The sequence below is a fragment of the Camelus bactrianus genome, chromosome 12 (assembly GCF_048773025.1).
Source record: "Camelus bactrianus isolate YW-2024 breed Bactrian camel chromosome 12, ASM4877302v1, whole genome shotgun sequence".
Lineage (NCBI taxonomy): Eukaryota > Metazoa > Chordata > Mammalia > Artiodactyla > Camelidae > Camelus > Camelus bactrianus.
In genome coordinates, this window is record NC_133550.1 from 44,139,090 (window position 1) to 44,158,175 (window position 19,086).

Consider the following 19,086-nt stretch of genomic DNA (forward strand, 5'->3'; position numbering starts at 1 on the left):
CAATAAGGTACATTGTTAACAAATGTCTTTTATCCAAACTTGATAAGTGGTCTGATGAGGGTGGAGGGAGACATGAAAAATCTGCTACTTGTCTAAGCAAGTTGCACATCCACTAAAAAAAAAAAAAAAAAAAAAAAGTGCCTACAATGCCTATCTCAGACTTTGGAATCCACCATAGTAAAGTTGATCTGTTCCCTAGCTGCCTTAGCGTCAAATTCTTTTCAGCCACCACCCCCTAGAAGAAGAAAGAAAGAATTCCCAAATATGTGACAGCTTCTCTGCCTTCCCTGTTTATAATTTTATAGGAAGAGATAACTAGGAAAGTCACATTACAACTTGTAATAAAGCTTTACAAATTACCAAGATACTTGTCTGTGTGTCTACACTCTATTAATTGTGCCATTCAAGAATTGTATAGAACAGACTTGTCAATTAGGAAATAAGCCATACTCTAGAAACTTCTCATTTAAATGATTCATTAGAGAACACATTTCAAAAGTAGAATATAAAAAACAACACTGCCATAGTTGGAGTCAAAAATCTTTTTAAAATCAGAGAAGTGAAGAGGATATCACTGCCAAAAACACCAACTCTTAATTAACTTATCTAATATACATAAAATTATGAGAAATATATGAAAGCCAAAACCAGGAAAATTATGCAAAAATATAGAGTTACATAATATATTTTTAAATGTCATGGAGATGAGGGACCCATAGTAAAATATATAAAACTTGTAATAGTCCATGGTATTTGAGCATCATGTATATATATATATTTTTTCATTCAACAGTATCCTATATTCTGGTAATGTAGAATATAGAAAAGCATATTCCCAGAATATAAATATCATTTAGAGAATCAATTCTACCTTTATCTCTTCTCTAGAAAATCTTCTCTGAATAAGCTTAAAATCAGTGTCTTATTAATAATAAATCACTCCTTACTGTAAACAAGGACAGAATATTTACTCTTTGATCTTGATTCCTTGGAAGTAGTGCTTCCAAAGTAGCCAGAAAGTGTTTTATAAGTAAATTCTAGAGACATGGGTTCTACCCCTCCTTCAAATAACCCTCTCTGTGGCCTCAGTTCTTCATTTGTAGATTAATTGTGTAAACCACATTTTATCAAAATTGTCTTCTAGTTTTAAAACCTGTGTTCAAAAAATAATTGTTTCTGAATTCTCAAGGATTAGAAAAAGACATAAACAAGTGTTTAAGTTAAATGAAATAATTATACTTCTTTTATTAAAAAATAAAATTTGAGTCAAAAAATACTTGTTAAAAAAATAACATGAAAACATAGTTAACTTTTATCAAGCTCTATATGCATATTCTCTCTAGAATGTTCCCATCAAATTCACACAGCCCATTTTATTCTTTCACTCAGCACATTTTGAGCAACATCCTTCTCTCCTTCACTGAATGAGGGACTCATGGATTACAAGTTAATTTTCTCATTAATTGTAAGCCTAATTAAGGTTGTAAGGAATGAGCAACTACTCTGCTTCAAAGAGGAAGTGTTATTTGAACCGGGATTTGAATGATGAAAAGGAGATTTCAGGCAGAAAATAGAGGAAAAGCTACTCCGTGCTAAAGGAACAATGTGAACACAGGAACAAAGGTGTCAAAGAGAAAATGTTGAGAAGTCCAGTATGGTTAGTTGGAAGGAAGTGGCTAGTACAATTGATGAGTCTAGGGAGCTACATATATTGTGGCCAAGATGTGGGGCGCTTGGAATTTTGTTCTCTAGGTATGGAGAATCAAAAGACATTTATAGACACTGAAGTACTGTGCCTGGATTTTTATAGATGCTGCTGGAATGTTGGCAGCGATAATGAAGTGGACTGGAAGAAGAAAAGACCAGAGAAGGATGACATTTGGTGAATCTGCTGAAATAGTTTAAATGAGATTCATGAGACTCTGAAGTGGGGCAGTGATAATAGGAATGAACAATATATTTAGAGGAGATTTTTGGAGGTAATTAAAAGCTATTTGTCATAATTACTAGAGGTATTAAAAATATTTGTCAAAAATTAACTAGTGAATAAATAAGTTATATCTCCAAGGTTGAATTAATAGTTTTAAATATACCAGGAAATTGCCTCTCTAAGATCAGTTGGATTCCTTTTCACTCAAATTCCTACTAGAATGTTTAAATAAGTTTATTCCTTTAGAATTTCTTGATAATCTCACTTTTTCAGTGGGTCATGATAGCTAATAACTTCTTGATTATTTGATAGAGGATAATTATCTATCTATACTATAATTACCTTCAGGGAACATTAATTCTTTTCTTTTGATGAAATTCCTTTTGATATGTGATCAATGTTTATTGACAACATAAATAGAACATACTACATTAATATTGTAAACATTTCTAAAATTTCATAAAAGTTTAAAAATAAAAAATATCTCTGATTTGGTATTATACAGGCTTACCTTTTTTCAGGAATTAATTATTTACTGTCGATTTTTAAGTCGAACATATTTTCAGGCACAGTGTAAAGGGAAAGAATGTCGACTACTAATGATTTAAGTATTTACTGTCCTTGGCAATATTTGCTAATCTTTATTCCATAATCAAAAAAAAAAAAAAGGAACTAAACAAATGAGTTTGATGGTATTCCCTGAATACTAGAAAATTTGAGCTATTCAAAGAATACTCTGTGAACTGATACCTTTCATCATTTTTAAAGCTGGTCAAACCAGACACCAATAGGGTAGAGGAAGCTTCACATTTTTGTAGCTTGTAGCAACTCTATAGAAAAGAGGTAATGTTTCCAATTACTATAGCAGTTAAGTCCCACAATGGATTCTGAATGGCCCACCTCAGGTGATGTACCTATACCTCACCAATTAGGGGGCTGGACAGACCTGGACCCTAAACTCACCCCTATAGTGAAGGGGAGGGGAGGAGGGAACAGAGGCTTGTGAATGACAATCCTTCTTGAAAGACATGGAATTGTGTGTGATTTCCACAAAAGAAAGTGGGATGCTGGTAGCAAAGGAAGAGGAACAGGAAAGGTGCTGGCAGACAAAAAAAATCCTAACCATAGTCCAGATGCCTGAATTAGATCATACTTTTTCTAATTACCAATTGAGGGATCTTGAATAAATTACTTAACCTAGGAGTTTCCTTATTTTTCAGACAGAAAGACTATCTCCCCTACGTGATTGTGAGAAATGGTGACATCTTATAAGCAAAGGGCCTTGTCTGATTCCTGCCTCCTGTCTGGCATCAGTAACCTAATTAGAACAATATTAAAGAGATTCGCTGTGTTCTGCTCACTCTGCTAGGCACTGAAGATAAAATAATGAGTGAGGATAGTCATAGTCAGTGACTTCAATCAAATAATCACTCAAACAAATGTTAAACTGCCTCTGTTCTGTAAATGCTACCAATGAGAGGGAATTCATGCTTGAGTTTATAAGAAGACGGGAGTTGACTGAATCAGAGGTTAGGGAAAGCCTGCCTGAGGAAGAGAATATAGGGAATACTGAGTTGCAATCTAAAGAAGAAGAAAATATTTACTAGGCAAAAAGGAGAGAACTGAGCCAAGTGGTCTCAGCAGAGGCAGAAGGAAGAGTATAAGCAAATGCTCTGAAATGGGAGGGAAGTCTGAGGAACAGAAAATGGCTCTTGCCTCTGTATCAGAGAGCACAGCATGAGCTGACTTTGGAAAGGCAGTGAGAGGCCAGACCCTGGAAGCCTTAAAGTCTTTGCTAAGGTATTTAATTCTTTATTCCAAGAGCAATGGAAAGCCACCAGAGAGTTTTCAGCAGAGGAAGTTAAACACGATCAAAGAGTGATTCTTATCCTCCTCCTTTTCTGTTTCCCCCAGAGATGGGGATGGATGGCATCCTTCTGGTATGAAACAATCCCCGTTTCAGTGTGGGGTGCCATTTTTAAAAAGAAGGGTCCTGAAATCAACATAAGAGAGGGCAGCCAGAAAGGGGTGAATGAACACGAGATGTTTTATATGCACAAGACAAGATTTACTAGATTTTTTTGCTAAATTAAACCCGTCTCTTAACTTTATCAACAATAAATACGAATGCTCTTAAAAATTTTTTAAAAAGCTTTCCAACAACTAATCAAAAACAGAATGATTGACCAAGTAGCACTGAAAGTATGTAAGTAACACCTAGATAATTATGAACAGACTTTCTTCCCAATGTATCAAATGCTGAACTCCCTGCACCCTATAACAGGAGCCTACTATTCTGCAAGAAAAAATTCCCAATGCCTCTTATCCACTTGGTGCATAGCCCAGCCTCTTGTTCACTTTTATGTAGCTCCTGGTTTTCTTCCATTAAGAGGCTGGGTGCTGGCCTTTGTCTCCTCTCAGAAGCCTACCTCAAAGACAGATCTCAGTCTTTATGATCCACTTCTAACCTCCTGATGAGCTTGTCTGCAGTCTTTGATTTGCATGCTAGCTCTTTTCATCTCTTTGATATCTGCTTTTATATTCTCTTAATTTGATTTCAAGTAACATGATTACACAGCAAAACTGTAGTGCAGCAGTATGAAAGAAACAACAGATACACAGTTATGTGTGAGAAAGTCAATGATAATATTAATGTCACTAGAAAGCCATTGAGCTGTGAAGATGGGAGGAGACAGAACCAACCTAGGGGGAGAAGAAGGGAAGAAGGGAGGAAGGCAGAGCAGGAAGTGAGTCAGTGGAAGAGATGAATATGTTAAGTATTAAGATGAATTATTGAGTTGAATGAAAGGAAATTGGATTGAATTTCTGATAGGCCCACCCTCTGGTTTCTTTTAAGTCTGTTCTAACTTGTTAGGCTATTCCTTCTTATTAGTCCCTTAAAATTAGTACAGTTAGATTGATGTTTGCCAAGCTTCAGTAATTCTACCAGCTTCATGATTTTTGCTATATATACCTTCCTTGGGTACCAGTTTTATTTATTTAATGTTAGACATTAAACTGCCTTTAAATAGACCCTTCACATTTTTTTTTCCTAAGAAACAATCAACTTGGAATCATCTGTTTGATGTGATATATATGTATTATACATGTATGTATGTAGTATACATTTAAAAATAGACATTTTAATTTATACTCATTTGATAAAATAAAAAAAGTTGTTCATTGGTGTACCACCTACAGTCATCTGTGGGGTATACAGTTCTGTATACCACACTGCTAAACCCTTGATTTGAGGTAAGGTCAAAGACCCTGCAGTAGATTCTGAAATAGAACCAACTTTCCTCCTCAAATTCATTTCCCTTTCCATAAGACTATAAAGATACATTTCAGGAGTGTTTGCAAGTCTTTGGAAGACTCTGACAGACTAAAACTACTCCTAAAGGCTGGTTGTGTTAAGATTGGAATTCTCAGGGAGGAGTCATTAGTTAAATGATTTTCCTATCTGTCACAGTTGCTTGTTTTCAGGCTTCTTTTCACTGCTGCTTAAAATGGTTTGCAGCACCGTTTTGATCTAATTATCTAATACCCTGAACTTTGCTTGTGGTCTTTTTTTAAACATTTATTTTTGTAACTGTGGAGGGGGAGGTAGTCTCCTAGCTGAAGCTCTGTAGCCTACACTTGGAGTGAAGCCCTTGATGAAGGATGTACAGTGGCATACCAAGTCCACATTTCCACCGCATGTTCTCCCCAAACCTGTTTGCTATTGAGTGTGGTAGACAGAATAATGCCCGCACCCCCATGCCCTAAGATGTCATGGTCCTAATCCCTGGAACCTGTAAATATGTTGTGCTAAATGGCAAAGGGGAATTAAGGCTGCAGATGGAATTAATGATGCTAATCAGCTGATTTAGGGAGTGTCCTGGATTATTCAGGTGGGCCCAATGTAATCACAAGGTCCTTAGAAGTGGAAGAGAGAGGCAGAAGGGAAGGTCAGAGTGCTATGATGTGAGACTGAACTCATCCTTATTGACTTTGAAGATGAAGGAGGCTATGAGCCAAAGAAACTAGACAGCTTCTAAAGCCTGGAAAGGCAAGAAAAGGAATTCTCCTCCAGAACTTCCATAAGGAACTCAACCCTGCCAACACTGAGCCCAGAGTGATCCACTTTGGACTTCTGACCTCCAAACTGTAAGACAATAAATTTGTGTTGTTTTAAGCAATTAAGTTTTGGTTATTTGTTACAGCAGTGATAGAAAACTAACACAGTGAGCTTCAAATTTTATGTAGTTTCTTATTTCTCACGGTTATAGGTTTGACATACTCATTCAAAAAAAAAAGCTCACTGAACTAATTAAGGCAAATTTTGAATCCTACTCTTATTAAAATACCTCATTCCTAAATTTACACTTTATTCTTGGTTCCATGAGATTATTCCTATTAATATCTAGTGGATATTTTCTTTAAAAGATTAATAAAATGCTTTTTAATGGTCTCCAGTTAGAAGAACAAAGATGAAAGGGTTATGGAGAGTCAATATTTGTTTCAAGCATTTTTTAAAAGCTGTATCGCCAGGGCTGTGGATTCAAATTAAGCTCTGCCATCTGCTAAATGTGGTTTAGGAGAATTGACCTTTCTAAGCCTCTGTTTCATCAACTATAAAATGAGAATAAAAATGACAGGACTTATACAATAGGCTCGTGGAAAGGGTTTAATGATATAATCTATGTAAAGTACTTACACGGCGCCTAGTATGTAATTAACGGTGTTACGTAATGGTGTTAGCTATCATTATTATTGTTGCATTATCTTTCCGATTCCAAAACGCTTTCCAGCAAAAAGGTACAGCTTTCAAAACCCTAGTTGTGTCGGTGACCTCTCCGTTTAATAATCCATCTTGTCTCTTTCGATCTTAATTTCTAAAGAAGCAGCAGTAAACCATTCTAGAAACAGCATCTCCCTTACCAATACTTAATCCTGAGTCAACATTTATTTTAATTATTAAATATTCATTCACTAAAGTAATTGTTAAAAAAAAATAGACGGGGTAAGACAATGGCCTAACTGTAGATCCTAATTAAGCTTTTTAAAAATTTTCCCTAAGTCGAGGCTGGGTGAATTCTTTCCTAGGCCCCCAGTGAATTCCTCTGCCGCACCGCCTTGGCACGGAAGACAGAACTCCGGGCTTTCGCCGGCGCGCGAGGTACTCTGTCCGTCCCGGGGAGGTGCCAGGTGAGCCCCGGCGGACCTGAGAGGCCGAGCTGGGACTCACCGCGGCCGTCGCGCGGTGCGAGCGGCGGTTGCAGGGTGTTCAGCTTCGCCCCCGCGCCCTCATAGCCTCCCGGCCGTGCGCGTGCGGGGCTCCCAAGCAAGGGGACCTCTTGGCTCAATCTATCCAACTTCTGGGGCGTTTGCGGCGCTCCAGCCGCCCTCCCGGGTCTCCCCCCGCGCCCCTGCAGCGTCTCGCTTCCCCGGGGCTCCGGAAGGGAAGGAGGCGTGTCCGGAGTAGGCGGGAGGGAACCGTATAAAAGTGCTGGCGGCGCGCCGGCCCAGGCTTCATTCGCCGCCTCGCGCCGGGATCAGGAGCGCCGCGGGAAGCACAGGCCGTGGAGAGAGTGCTGCGCTCGGGCTACCCAATGCGTGGACTATCTGCAGCCGCCTCTCATGCAATATGCTGGAGCTCCAGAACAGCTAAACGGAGTTGCCACACCGCTGCCTGGGCTGGATCACAGCTCTGCCTTTCCTTATGAAGAAGACACAAGTGAGTAGGGCACGCCCGGGAGCTCGCCGGCTCTCCAAGGAAATCGCGCCCGGAGGCCGGCGCGTCCCGGCCCCGACTGCCGCGGCGTGAGGGGCTGTGCCTGCCGGACGAGCCTGGAGGGCGCGGGGGAGGCGGGCGTGGCGAGCAAGCCCCAGCCGCCCGGCCCGTGCGTGCCAGGGAGAGGAGACGAGGGAACCTGTGTCAAGTTTGGAGTCTCTGTGTTTAAGTTGGGAGCTGTCAGTCGGGAACTGCGGTTCCTGTAAGATGAAAGGACCTGCTCTTTGGCCGGAGAGTTTAAGTTACTACGGAAAAGCATGTCTTTGCACGGGAGACATTTTCCCGTGGATTCCGGGGGAGATTACACAACAGCTCCTCACGCCACACGCTGGAGCGCTCGCGCACCCAAATTTTTGTGCAGCCCCCAGTTGGGCACCCGGCTCGTGCGGACTTGGGTGCAGCCGCGGGAACGAAGCCAACCCCGAGTTCCTTAGCGGCCGCACTCGGCTAGGCGGAGAACCTGTCTCGCCAGCCCGGGAAACTTGGCTCCCGCGTGATCTGCCAGGTTTGCGGCGCTGAGTGAGCTCCCTAGGGAGCTCTAGCTGGGTTAATACCTCCACATTGCACCCACTTTCTTCCACTGCAGAAGAGGAAAAGTTTGTGTGTGTGTGTGTGTATGTGTGTTAGTGGGCACCTCTGATGATAGTTATTGAGGTAATTCCCAGTGCTGTAAAACTGTGCATTATATGTAAGCACAGTGGGTAAAGCACCGTCCAGGGGATACAGTTAGATTTTTTTCCCCCTCGAAGCCGGTGTCTGGCTGGTGCTTTAGAAAGGGCAGCCTCGGTACTCTCATCCATAGTTCTTTTCACCACTGCAGGTCTTACCTCTTCTCCCTTCTCCTCTTAGAATTTTTCTGTGTATCTACCGCGGGTTGAGTAAGGCTGCCCTTTCACCCCCCAGAGGTTCTGTCGGAGATTGCAATTCCTGAAATGTGTGGAAGGGGTAGCAGTGGTGGGGAAATGGGGAATTGGGGGGGGGGGTGTTTGTGGGTTTGTGTCAATCTTCAATTTAGAATGAAGGCATCCACGTGCTGAAAATGCCTTATTTAATGACACACTTCATGTAATATTTTAAATAGATGGCTAGGCCTGGGAAAGAAGTAGGGAGAACCGAGCCCATTGTACCAGGGTGGAAAAGGGCAGGGGGAAGGGACATTGGCTGGTAGAAAGGTTTGTGTAGTCCCTAGGCAGCTGCCTAAGAAGAGGAGCAGAGGGCAGTTTCCTCTCCTGCGGGCATGTTGGTTTGTTTATAGGGAAAGCATTGAACGGCCACACCTGAGATCCACCAGAGAGGGCTATTGACATGCAGATATGAAAGATGGCAACAAAAGAGAAGTTTAATGTAATTACTTGATCTGTACATGCTTTCTGCTTTATGAAATAAGAAGCATGGGTGAGGAACCCATTCTTTGTTATAGTAGCATCTGCTCACGTGAATGGTAGTGGTGAAAGCTGGGTGGAGAAACCGCTACCTTCTAGTTCAGGAAAAGAGCCTAAACCTCCCTATTTAAACAAGATCCCTGGAGACAGATCAGGTTAATGACCAACACTCCAAAGTGGGGCGATGTACTATCAAGTCACTTTGAGGGTCAGTCGAATTGATGATCCTTGCACCCTTGCTTTGCAAAACAAATGTGAGCTCTGTAATCTCCTTTCTCACTTTGATTAAATGGCTGTGTAAATCGGATTACATGGAATAATTCCATTGAAAACTAGAAAGAGGTCAAACTAGCCTGAAACTCCTCAATGTTAGTGACTCCATGCTGCTGACCAGGGACGATGGAGACAGCTAAGTATTTTAGAAATGTGACCTGCTCGGACAGAGTAAAAGTGCGAGCCCTTTGGGGGAACTTGCTGATGTTAAAGGGCTTGAGGCAAAGGAGGGCAGCGCCCTTGGTGAATGAAGGCATTCATTGCCTGGGATCTAATGACCTTCAAGGTTTCTTTTAAGGATAATTCTAGCAATTCCACATTCTTGCCACTGAAAAAGGGGACCCTGGAAATAGCATGAAATCAATGAAATAATCAGTGGAAATGGGGGAGGGGAATTAGATCCTCATTCATACTGTTAAATTTTCTAATCCAAAAGTTACAAGGAAATTTCCTGTGCAACTCTGTATGGATGGAGAGTAACATAAGGAAATCAGACATTAAGAAGTCAGATCAATTGTTCTACTGAATCTAATGTTATACTTGCCAGGGAGGAATATCTGTTAATATTCAATAGTTTAAATAGTCATTTATAAAGATGGCTTTATCTATTATAAAGCAAACGGTTGTGCACTCTCCCATTACCCAAGATATAAAATACAAAGTTAATAATAATAATGATAATAATAATGCACTTTAACTTGAATTATGCAGCTCTCTGAGAATCAGACACCAGGCAGTCTGGCCTTTCAGTTAAGCTGTGTGGAAATTCCGTCAACAAGCACTTGGGGTTTGGTAAATGATTCTTTCATTTATTTAGCACGTGTGATGGGCTTCAGCATGTGAGAAATAATTACTCCGGCATTAGTCACATGGAGCAATTGTAACAATAAATTTAATCATTAATGACAGAAATGAAAGTATTTTGCATTTTTCAGGTTTCTGATTGTATTTTACTCATCTTGTGCTTTTTTTTTCTGTTTCTGAAGAAAATTGTGTCTCTAGCTTAGAAAAGAACATCTATTTCAACATAAAATCATTTTTTCATTGTAATGCTGATAAACTAGCATATTAAATAACAACTGGGCATCTTAATTTGTAAGGCCAATTAAAAAAGTGCTATCAGTTTAACGGACCTGGCACTGTTTATTGACGTACTTACATTTTGGTTTTTGAGATGGTTTGTGAGAGTTTTTGTGACTGCTATCAGAAATACTAAAATAGGAAAAATTCATCTGGCAAACAGTGTAGAAAAGGCCATGTTAGGCACACATTAATTCTCAGAGAAGAAGCAAACAGAATGTTTGTTAGCTTTTGTTATTCCAAAGAAACTATCCCTCTTTTGTCTGTGTGAAGTTTGTCATCTGGGTGATGATGAGAGTTTATAGAAAAAAAATTAACATTTATGAAAAGAGCATTGTTTTAAATCTTGTCCTTAAAATCACTCCATTTGGAATGTGTGCTATGAATAATCCTAATTTATGTAGCTTTTAATTGATACATTCTGCCAAGATTTTTAAACTCGAGTGCTAAGTTGATTACATTTAACATAAAACAAAGGAAATAACCATATGGAAATCTCAGGGCCTGAGCCAAACCAATTAAAATGGCCAAATTTTAATGGCTGATTTGGAGATAGCAAATTGTGAATCACATTTGTTCTTTAATGATAGGTGATTGAAATCTTTTCATCACCATCAATAATGTTAAAAAAGAAGAAAAATCCTTTCCCTTCCCCATCCATATCTAGGGAGCACCTCAGATACAGTGGGAAGATCCTAGGCTCTGGCTTTGGAAGACTTTGATTCCAATTCCTGTTTTACCACTGGTGATACAAATGATGTTAGGCAAATGGTGAAACTTCTTGGGGTTTCTATTTTGTCATCTGCGCAACGATTATAAAATAGTTATAAGGATGTTTTTCTCTACAAGGATTGGTCATAAGGATTAAGTGAGGTTTGATCTGTGTCTGTATCCCAGCACAGTGGCTTACTGTAGCTACAGTCTGAATTTATTATCTCTGAGAAGAGAATTGCCTGCCCAGCTAACTTTAAAAGCCAGAGAAAACCTAGCTATTGCAGGTAAATGTTGCTTAACCAGCAAAGCACAGGGATCAAGTTTTTATAAACCAGAATCTGTGGATTCAGTGCCTCCCCTTAGAGGCTGATACCTGTTTTTACCCATCAAACCAGTAATGTGTGAAAATAAAGGCTGTCTGTGGCATGGGAGATGTTAAAACAATTCTTTAAAGATTTTTTTAAGTGAAAATAAGAAATAAAATTTAAAACAGAAATGGGAATATTATCACCATCTCTGAGTCACTTTCCTGTTTCCATACTTTTGCTTTCTAAGTTCCCCTTAGGGTATGTTTCATTTTAGACTAAAGAGACTCAGGGTGTTCTTGAACATGCCCTTCTAAGTGAGGACAAGTCTGCAGGGTGTCTTTATTGTTTTTACCAGACAACATGTGGTGACTTTTTTTTTATTGTTATGCAACTTTTGGAGTTTTTTTTTTTCTTGGTTACCTTAATGTTCCCTTTCGTAAACTAGGGAAAGGCATTTGGATATAAATCTCTCAGGAGTGATCTTTTATCTTTATTTTTCTAGTACATGAATCATGAGCAACTGCAGGAGACTGTCTTTTTGGTGTTAGTCACCTGTGTAGTCAGAACAATTTATAAAATAAATTGAAGGAACACCAGGATGCTTTTATAAAATATGCTGTTTTCAGGGTTATTTTGTTTAGACCTTGTCTCATGGAAACCATTGACTGTAGCCTTCCTGATTTATAGATGCAGAGAGATGTTTTTGTCTTTTCCCTTAACTGTGGGCATACTAAGAACTGTTCACAGGGGCTAGGAGTTGGAGAAAATTACCATTATCCCATCTCTACCTATTTCCTTCTGTCCAGAAAAACAGAGGTGGTGGGGGTGATTTTCTTATAATTAGGCCTTGTGGTTCTTTTTCTAAAATCATAATGTGTGTCATCTAAAGGAAGACTGTCCTTTATGTAACTTTCTTTGTCTTTTGACTACATTTTACTGTTTTTCTAGGCTGCCACATTAACTCGGTTCTTAGAGGGTGGAATTCTTTTATTGGCCCAGATACTATGTTGTATGTCTGTAGGAAGGCTTTGGAATCTCTGTGGACCTCAGTTTCCTCCCTGTACGATGAGAAAGTAGGACTAGGTGATTTCTAAGTGCCTTCCAGTTCTAAAATTCTCTATTTCTAAGATACTAGTAAAATAGGTGTTTAAACCAGATGACATTTAAGCTTCCTTTGGTTCTGAAATTTGTGTAGCCATGGCTTTGGTGTGAATAGAAATTATAACCATTGTTGTATGAAAGGAACCAGCCAGTGGGGAGAATCAAAGGGGATTTAAATTTAGACTGCTCTACTTCCAGCCTTTTCACCTACTAGATATTTCTCTGTAACAAGAGTGGCATTTCTGTTTTGTGATTTTGGTAATATCCATAGTCGAAGAGGATCTCTCCTTTCTCTCTTACAACCTTAAGTTCTCTCAGCGAAGAAGAATCATAGGGCAAAGTCAGACACCAGAGGAGGTCAGCTAACAAAAAGGTCACGAATGCACGCCCCCCCCCCCCCGCCGCCCCGTGTTTGCTCATCGCCTCTGCCCCTGCAGTCTGCAGTGTCTGTGTCCATGGAGTAGAAATGGAGAGAATCTGACCATGGAGTAGAAAGAGCATTTGTGGAGGGAGTCGGATATTCGGGTCCTGCCCTTGGCTCTGGCACTGGGTCTTAGAAGTCTTGGGCAAGTTTTGGGCAAGTCACCCAGCCTCAGTAGAATCATGCCCTAGAGTTAATCCTGAGAAGATAGTGAAGAGGAGGGGTCTGCACTTAGAGATGCAGAAGCTGACAAAGGAGGGAGCAGCCCTTCTGCCCCAGGGAAAAACAGTTCCTGTGGGTGGCAAGTGGCCGAGTCTCTCCTTGCCCTGGCTCTTTGCAGGTCCAGTACCATCTCTGGCCCACCTCTCATCCACCTCTCTTCCTTAGCTTCTCTCTCCGAGACTATCACAGCTGGGAATCAGAAGCCACTTTTCACATTGTTGACATGAGAATATACAAAGATCTGCTGGACCCTTCCTCCAGCTAAGAGACCATGGATTCCTCAGAAAATAGAGCTATGACAATGACAATAATGCTCTTCTGCTCCAAACACCAACAAAATCTAGTGAGCTACCTACTAGAGCAAAGTTCAGAATGGAGACAATGATCTAGACTATTAAAAAAGCAGCTGCAGCTATCTTTGTTCGTTATCTGGATGCAGGAATTTACCACTTGACTCTGCAGGTGTAGCAGTTGCCTTGGGGCTTGGAGTGCTGCTGATTAGAATGTAGTCTAAAGGGGGCAGTTAGGGTGCCTCTTCTGTGTTTCTGGCACAGACAGCAGCTCAAAAATCCAGCCGTTGCCTTGCAAAGAATGCCTTTGCTCTCTAGGGTGACGATGCAAAAGGGCGCACAAGACAGGAGCAAGAGCAAACCCACCGTCACAGCTCACGTGAAAAAGCAAGCCCTAGCCTCCTTCACCTTTGCAGAAAGGGCATCCCCACTGTATACTGTACCCCCGACTGCTGGAGACCAGGGAGGAAAGAGCACAGCCCAGAGGGGGCTGTTGTTTTTCTTGTATACACCTACTCAGTAGCACTCTGTTGCCCTTTTTAAGAGCAGAAGTTCGTCTTCTAAACAAAAGCCCTGTGGGTGCTTATAACTTTTGCATCTTTTTCACCTTTACATGGAAACTCTGAAACTAAGGACCTTTCCATTTAAGTACCTTTGCTAAATTCCAGGACTGAATCACATCTCATAATTGGCTTGTTTCTTCTAAATGCCAGGGTTTGAGCAGTAGTCAACTAGGTCATCTCCAAAAATTACAGCTCAGTAGTGACTGTCTATTGTGAGGGACCCCTTTGTGGTGTTTTCCACTGTTTATTTGATGTCCCTTTCTCAGAGCTTTCTTAGACAACTGCCTTGTGAAAACACAGATTCCTTGATTTCCAAGAAGAGTGTTGCAGAGAAAGTAGGTTGTGTTATAAAGGCCTTGCTCCCCACCTGCAGTGTGTTGTCCATATGGATAACTGTTAAAATTTATATTCACTGCAGAAATTTAGATGGGAGAGGGGAGGGTAGAGATGTTTCCTATAAATGGTTTCTAATATGATCTAGAAAGCTCAAGGATTGAAAAACAAATCTTAGCAGTGACACTTCATTATTTATGGTTCTGTGTAAACCTGCAACTTAATGCTTTTGAAGTAGTCAACATGTTAGGGATTTCCATTTTTGATGACCAATTAAAACCTCTGTGATTGCTTAAGCTTGAATCTCTGGTGATTTTAGAAAGCTGCTATCTTCAGCTGGCCCTACCGGGAGATCTCTGATGTGTTCTGTTAGGCAGAGAACTGACCATAACACAGGTCATTCTACTGCTTGTTAGATAAGATCCCAACACAGGAGCCAGGCCTCCAGGTGGTCCAAAATGGATAACTAAAAGGCAGGAATAATAAAGTAGTTAGAAAACAATCATGAAAAATCAAAAGGAGGTTATTAGCATGTTTTTAATACTGGATGAAATTGGTTCTATGTAGAAAAGCACAAAACTACAAAATAGGGTTTATATAATCCTTTAATTGTTTTTGCAATAAATTGTAACAGTTTTGTTGTTTTTGTTTTTTATAATTCTTAACTGCTGCCCAGAAAAGTATTTTTAAAACTTCAGTGCATGTTTGTTTATAATGTACCATGGCCCATAATAGTACTCTATCTTAATAATACTATAAAATAGTGGACTTTCCCCACCATTTGAAATTTGGATCTTTTTTATTCTTAAACAATCCCATAGACTTTTAAATCTAAAACCGATTTGACCATTTATTGTTTGCATTTCTGTGTAAATGTCACACACAAATGATTCAGCTTGAAGGAATGAAATTTACTATAGTATGTGTCAAGCGTTTGACATTTAAATGTGTAGCCATTTTAAATAGCTCTCATGACTGTTTTGTAAAATCAAATCACCCTGATAATAAGATTATGCCAAAATGGCACTTAGTAGAAAACAGTTCCAAGCTGAATTAATTAAAATAACTTTTCTTCGGGCAAATAACTTTTCTTCTGGGAGGTCGGCACTATTTTTTTTTTAAGTCCCATTTCACAGATGAGGAAACTAAGATAAGTTCTTTCCTCTGCCACCTCCATGTGATTACGGCCATGATTAACACCCAAAGATACTTAGCTGGCACAAGCACAGTACATTAGTGTGGCTTATTCAGTACCTCAAAGATACACATTCTTCTTACAGGAAGAGTGAATCAAAAATAAATGCAACTCAGATATTAAAAACAGCTGCTTATGATAGAACTTGTCAACAAAACTTTTGTAATTCCATTTGCCTAGCATAGTGGCTCATAGTAGATGCTCAATAAATACAGATTGAATGTTATGGAATGAATAAATGCCTGATTTCAGATTGTTGAATACCAAACACCTTTTTTGGAAGCTTTTCCTTTTCTTTCTTTCTTTCTTTTTTCTTTTCTTCTTCTTCTTCATTTTTGTTTGTTTGTTTGTTTGTTTTTTAGCAGAAGGCAAATTTAAACTACTGTCCTGGCTCTTTTATACACACAGATGTGTTTGGTTGATGACTGGAAGGATTACTTTGTTCACCATTTACAGCATTAATTTTCAGTGACTATACATTTACTAAGCAAAACTGGAGGGCATGTGAGAAAACAGAAAACATTGGGCTGAGTTATCAAATGTAGTGGTGGTTCTGCCACTTAATAGCTGTATGTTCTCCACAAGTTTTTCTCTCAGAATTTTACTTTTCCAATCTTGAAAATGGGTGCAGAAGTAACTACCTGTTGATAGTAATGATGTGATGATTAAGCCAGACAGACTGTGTAAGGGCACAGTAACTTGCACTGAGTTTTATAATCAATTCCTTCTCTGCAAAAGGAGTGAATCATGGAACCTTACAGCAAATCCACAGGCTGTGGGACATGAACTCATTGTTAGCAATTTCTGGCTTTGGCTATAGGGCCCGCATGAATAATGAATTAAAATAATACTTAGAGATTAATACCTTAACTGCTTTATTTAGTCTGCTTTCTTTAATACTCATAAGCACTCTCAGCAGATTAAATAAAAATTTCCCCCAATTTTATGTCCTTTATCTTTCTCCCCTTTCTGTGAAATGCAACAGTTATACAAAATGGGGCAAAAGACAGGCTGTTTAAGAAGAAAAAGAATAGCTTATGGATAAGGAAATAAGGCTAGTAAATAAGTTAATGTCTCTTGATTATTCACCACGGAAGAGGCCAGTGCCATGAACTGCACAAGTATATCTCATCTGTTTCTAGCAAAAAAAGTTATGAAGTAGATATTATTGATAGCATTTTTCTTTTGACAGATAAGGGAAGTTTCATTCAGAGAGATTAAGAACACTTGCTCAAGATTAAAAAAAACAAAAACAAAAACAAAAAAAAACCCAAGCAAGTGGAAGGGCTCGGATTTGAAGCCAAACCTGCTTAATTCTAAAGACTAGATTCCACTTAACCGTATCAGTGGAATGCCCTCATATTTAGGTGTACGTACATATACATACAATCTGTAAGTCTTGAGCCTTTTTTTCCCCTAAATCTGCATGTGAAAACGATGTCTTTGGTGTGTTTTTTGAAAAACTGAAGTATAGTTGATTTATAATATGGGGAAGGCTGAGAGCAGGCAAAACCAAGTCCCCGGGGTGAGTGACACATTGCTTCAGACTCAGCTCTTCAGGACCACCCAGGGTGGAGATGTTGTGAAGAGCAACACCCCTCCACAAGTCAGGGAGCCTAGGCTTGGTCACCGGGCTCTCCCGCCTCAGTCTCCTTAGCCATCAAGTGCCTGACCATGGTGAGGGAGGCCCTTGGAAATAATAAAAATGCCATTTTATCTTATGGAATGAAGAATTACTGCCAGAACTTTGGTGTCTTTCAAATAAAATTGTACTTTTAAATAAAATTGTACTCAAAATAGGCAGAGGGAAGGTTTTCAAATATTTGAAAATTGTGTTGCAAAATCACTTCTTGGGAAAGAAAGATGCTTTGGGGATGACTTTTATCAGTGTGCCCTCTCTTTTCATGCTGTTTCAGAAGGTAATTAAGTGGCTGTGATCATATTAGAAAACTATTTAATACTAATGTTTTTATGCTTATGTCTGGTTTCTGAAGCCACCAGCCCTTAAAGTTGTGACCTTTGCTTCATAATTCCTTGTCGGTCCAACTGCATGAATAGTAAAAATTCATTTTCTTCGTTGATGTTACGATTTTTGACACAAATGACTGTTGGAGCACCCTTATCTGCAGTATCACCATGTAATGTATCAGCTTAGTAGAAATGAAAGTGTTTGCTAGAAGATCCTGTCGTCATCTGAACGCAGGTGAAGGAGACAGTATAACAGAGGTGTGATGAACCGCACAGACTGCAGTCAGATGGCCCACTTTGCTTGGCTAATCCTCTGAGCCTCAGTTTCCCTACCTGCCAACCAGGGAGCATAGCAGCACATTTCTCCAAGGCAGTTGTGAAGATTAAATAAAATAATCCACAAAAAGCCCTTAGTCCAATGCCAGACACGTAGGAGAGTCTAAATAAATATTCACTGTGATCATTAGCATTAAACAAATGGTAAGCTTATCAATAGTGATAACTCCTTTCTTAAGAAAATGGCTTCAATTGCAGGGTCTCCATGGTCGGAATGAAAGGTCAAGCTGAAGCAATTTATCCAAATGCCTCAGGCTTCAAATGCATTTTCGTACCGAATAATTTAAGTGTTTTCATTCCCTTCCTGAACAAAAAACTGAAAAAGAGCTAAATGTGTATAATTACACCTGCAAGATAGTTTACCTAGAAAGTTCTATCATGTGCCTAAGGTCATAGAGCTAATCCATGGTGGAGCTGGTGTAGGACTCAGGTGGTCTGGAACGAGAGCCTGCCTTCCTAAATTCTATGCTCTACCTGCAACTGGCGGGGGACAGAGCGTGAGTCCTCGCGAATTGGTGAGTGATCTCCTTTTTCCTATCTGAAAGGATGAGTCATTTTCTTCATCAACAGAAATATAGCCACTTGTCAAGGAAGAAAGGAAAGAGTGTGACTTTTGTGTCAAAAGCACACAGGTTTTACCTCTGGCTCTTAACTCTAGCTGGCCCAGGGATCTTTGGCAGGTTATTTAACTTTGTTTAACCTCCCCTTAAGCTAAATTTCCTCTTCTGTAAATGGAATAATAGTACCTCGCAGCTTTCCTCTCGCCACCTCCCTCTTTTGTTTCCTCCCTCTCTTGCCTTTTTAAGTAGAAATACTTTGTTGTATGCCTGCTTTGTGATTGTCACTCAAGGAATCGTACTATTATAAGAAAGTACTTTTCAGACTTAACACGTTTCCCTGCTATACTATTAAGCTTATGTTTGTTCAAGTGTTTGACTCATTGGCCTCATGTAGACTCTCAAAGGAGCTTGAGCTTTGGAGTTAGAATGAGGCTTAAGTCCTGACTCTATTATTCACCTGTGGACCATGTGCATGTTACTTTCTTTCTCTGGGCCTCAATGGGGTAATAAGGGTAAGAGTATATAGTCAGAAGAATACAAAGATTAGATGAGATAATATATTTGAATTGGCTCACCCAATTAGTGGTATCTCTGATCTTTGGGGACTGGATTAACAAAGAGTTCGGTATGGATC

At 39.7% G+C, this 19,086-nt stretch overlaps 1 protein-coding gene across 4 annotated transcripts in view; it reads left to right on the top strand.

Annotated features, from left to right (window-relative positions):
- The first annotated feature begins 7,426 nt into the window (after window positions 1–7,426).
- KITLG (KIT ligand) overlaps window positions 7,427–19,086 on the top strand; it is an 83,439-nt gene continuing 71,779 nt past the window's right edge. For all 4 annotated transcript variants that reach the window (XM_045514831.2, XM_045514829.2, XM_045514830.2 and 1 more), the window contains exon 1: window positions 7,427–7,649. In XM_045514831.2, the coding sequence (XP_045370787.2) occupies window positions 7,635–7,649 (15 nt within the window). In that variant the 5' untranslated portion in view covers window positions 7,427–7,634. The remainder of the gene's footprint in view (window positions 7,650–19,086) is intronic.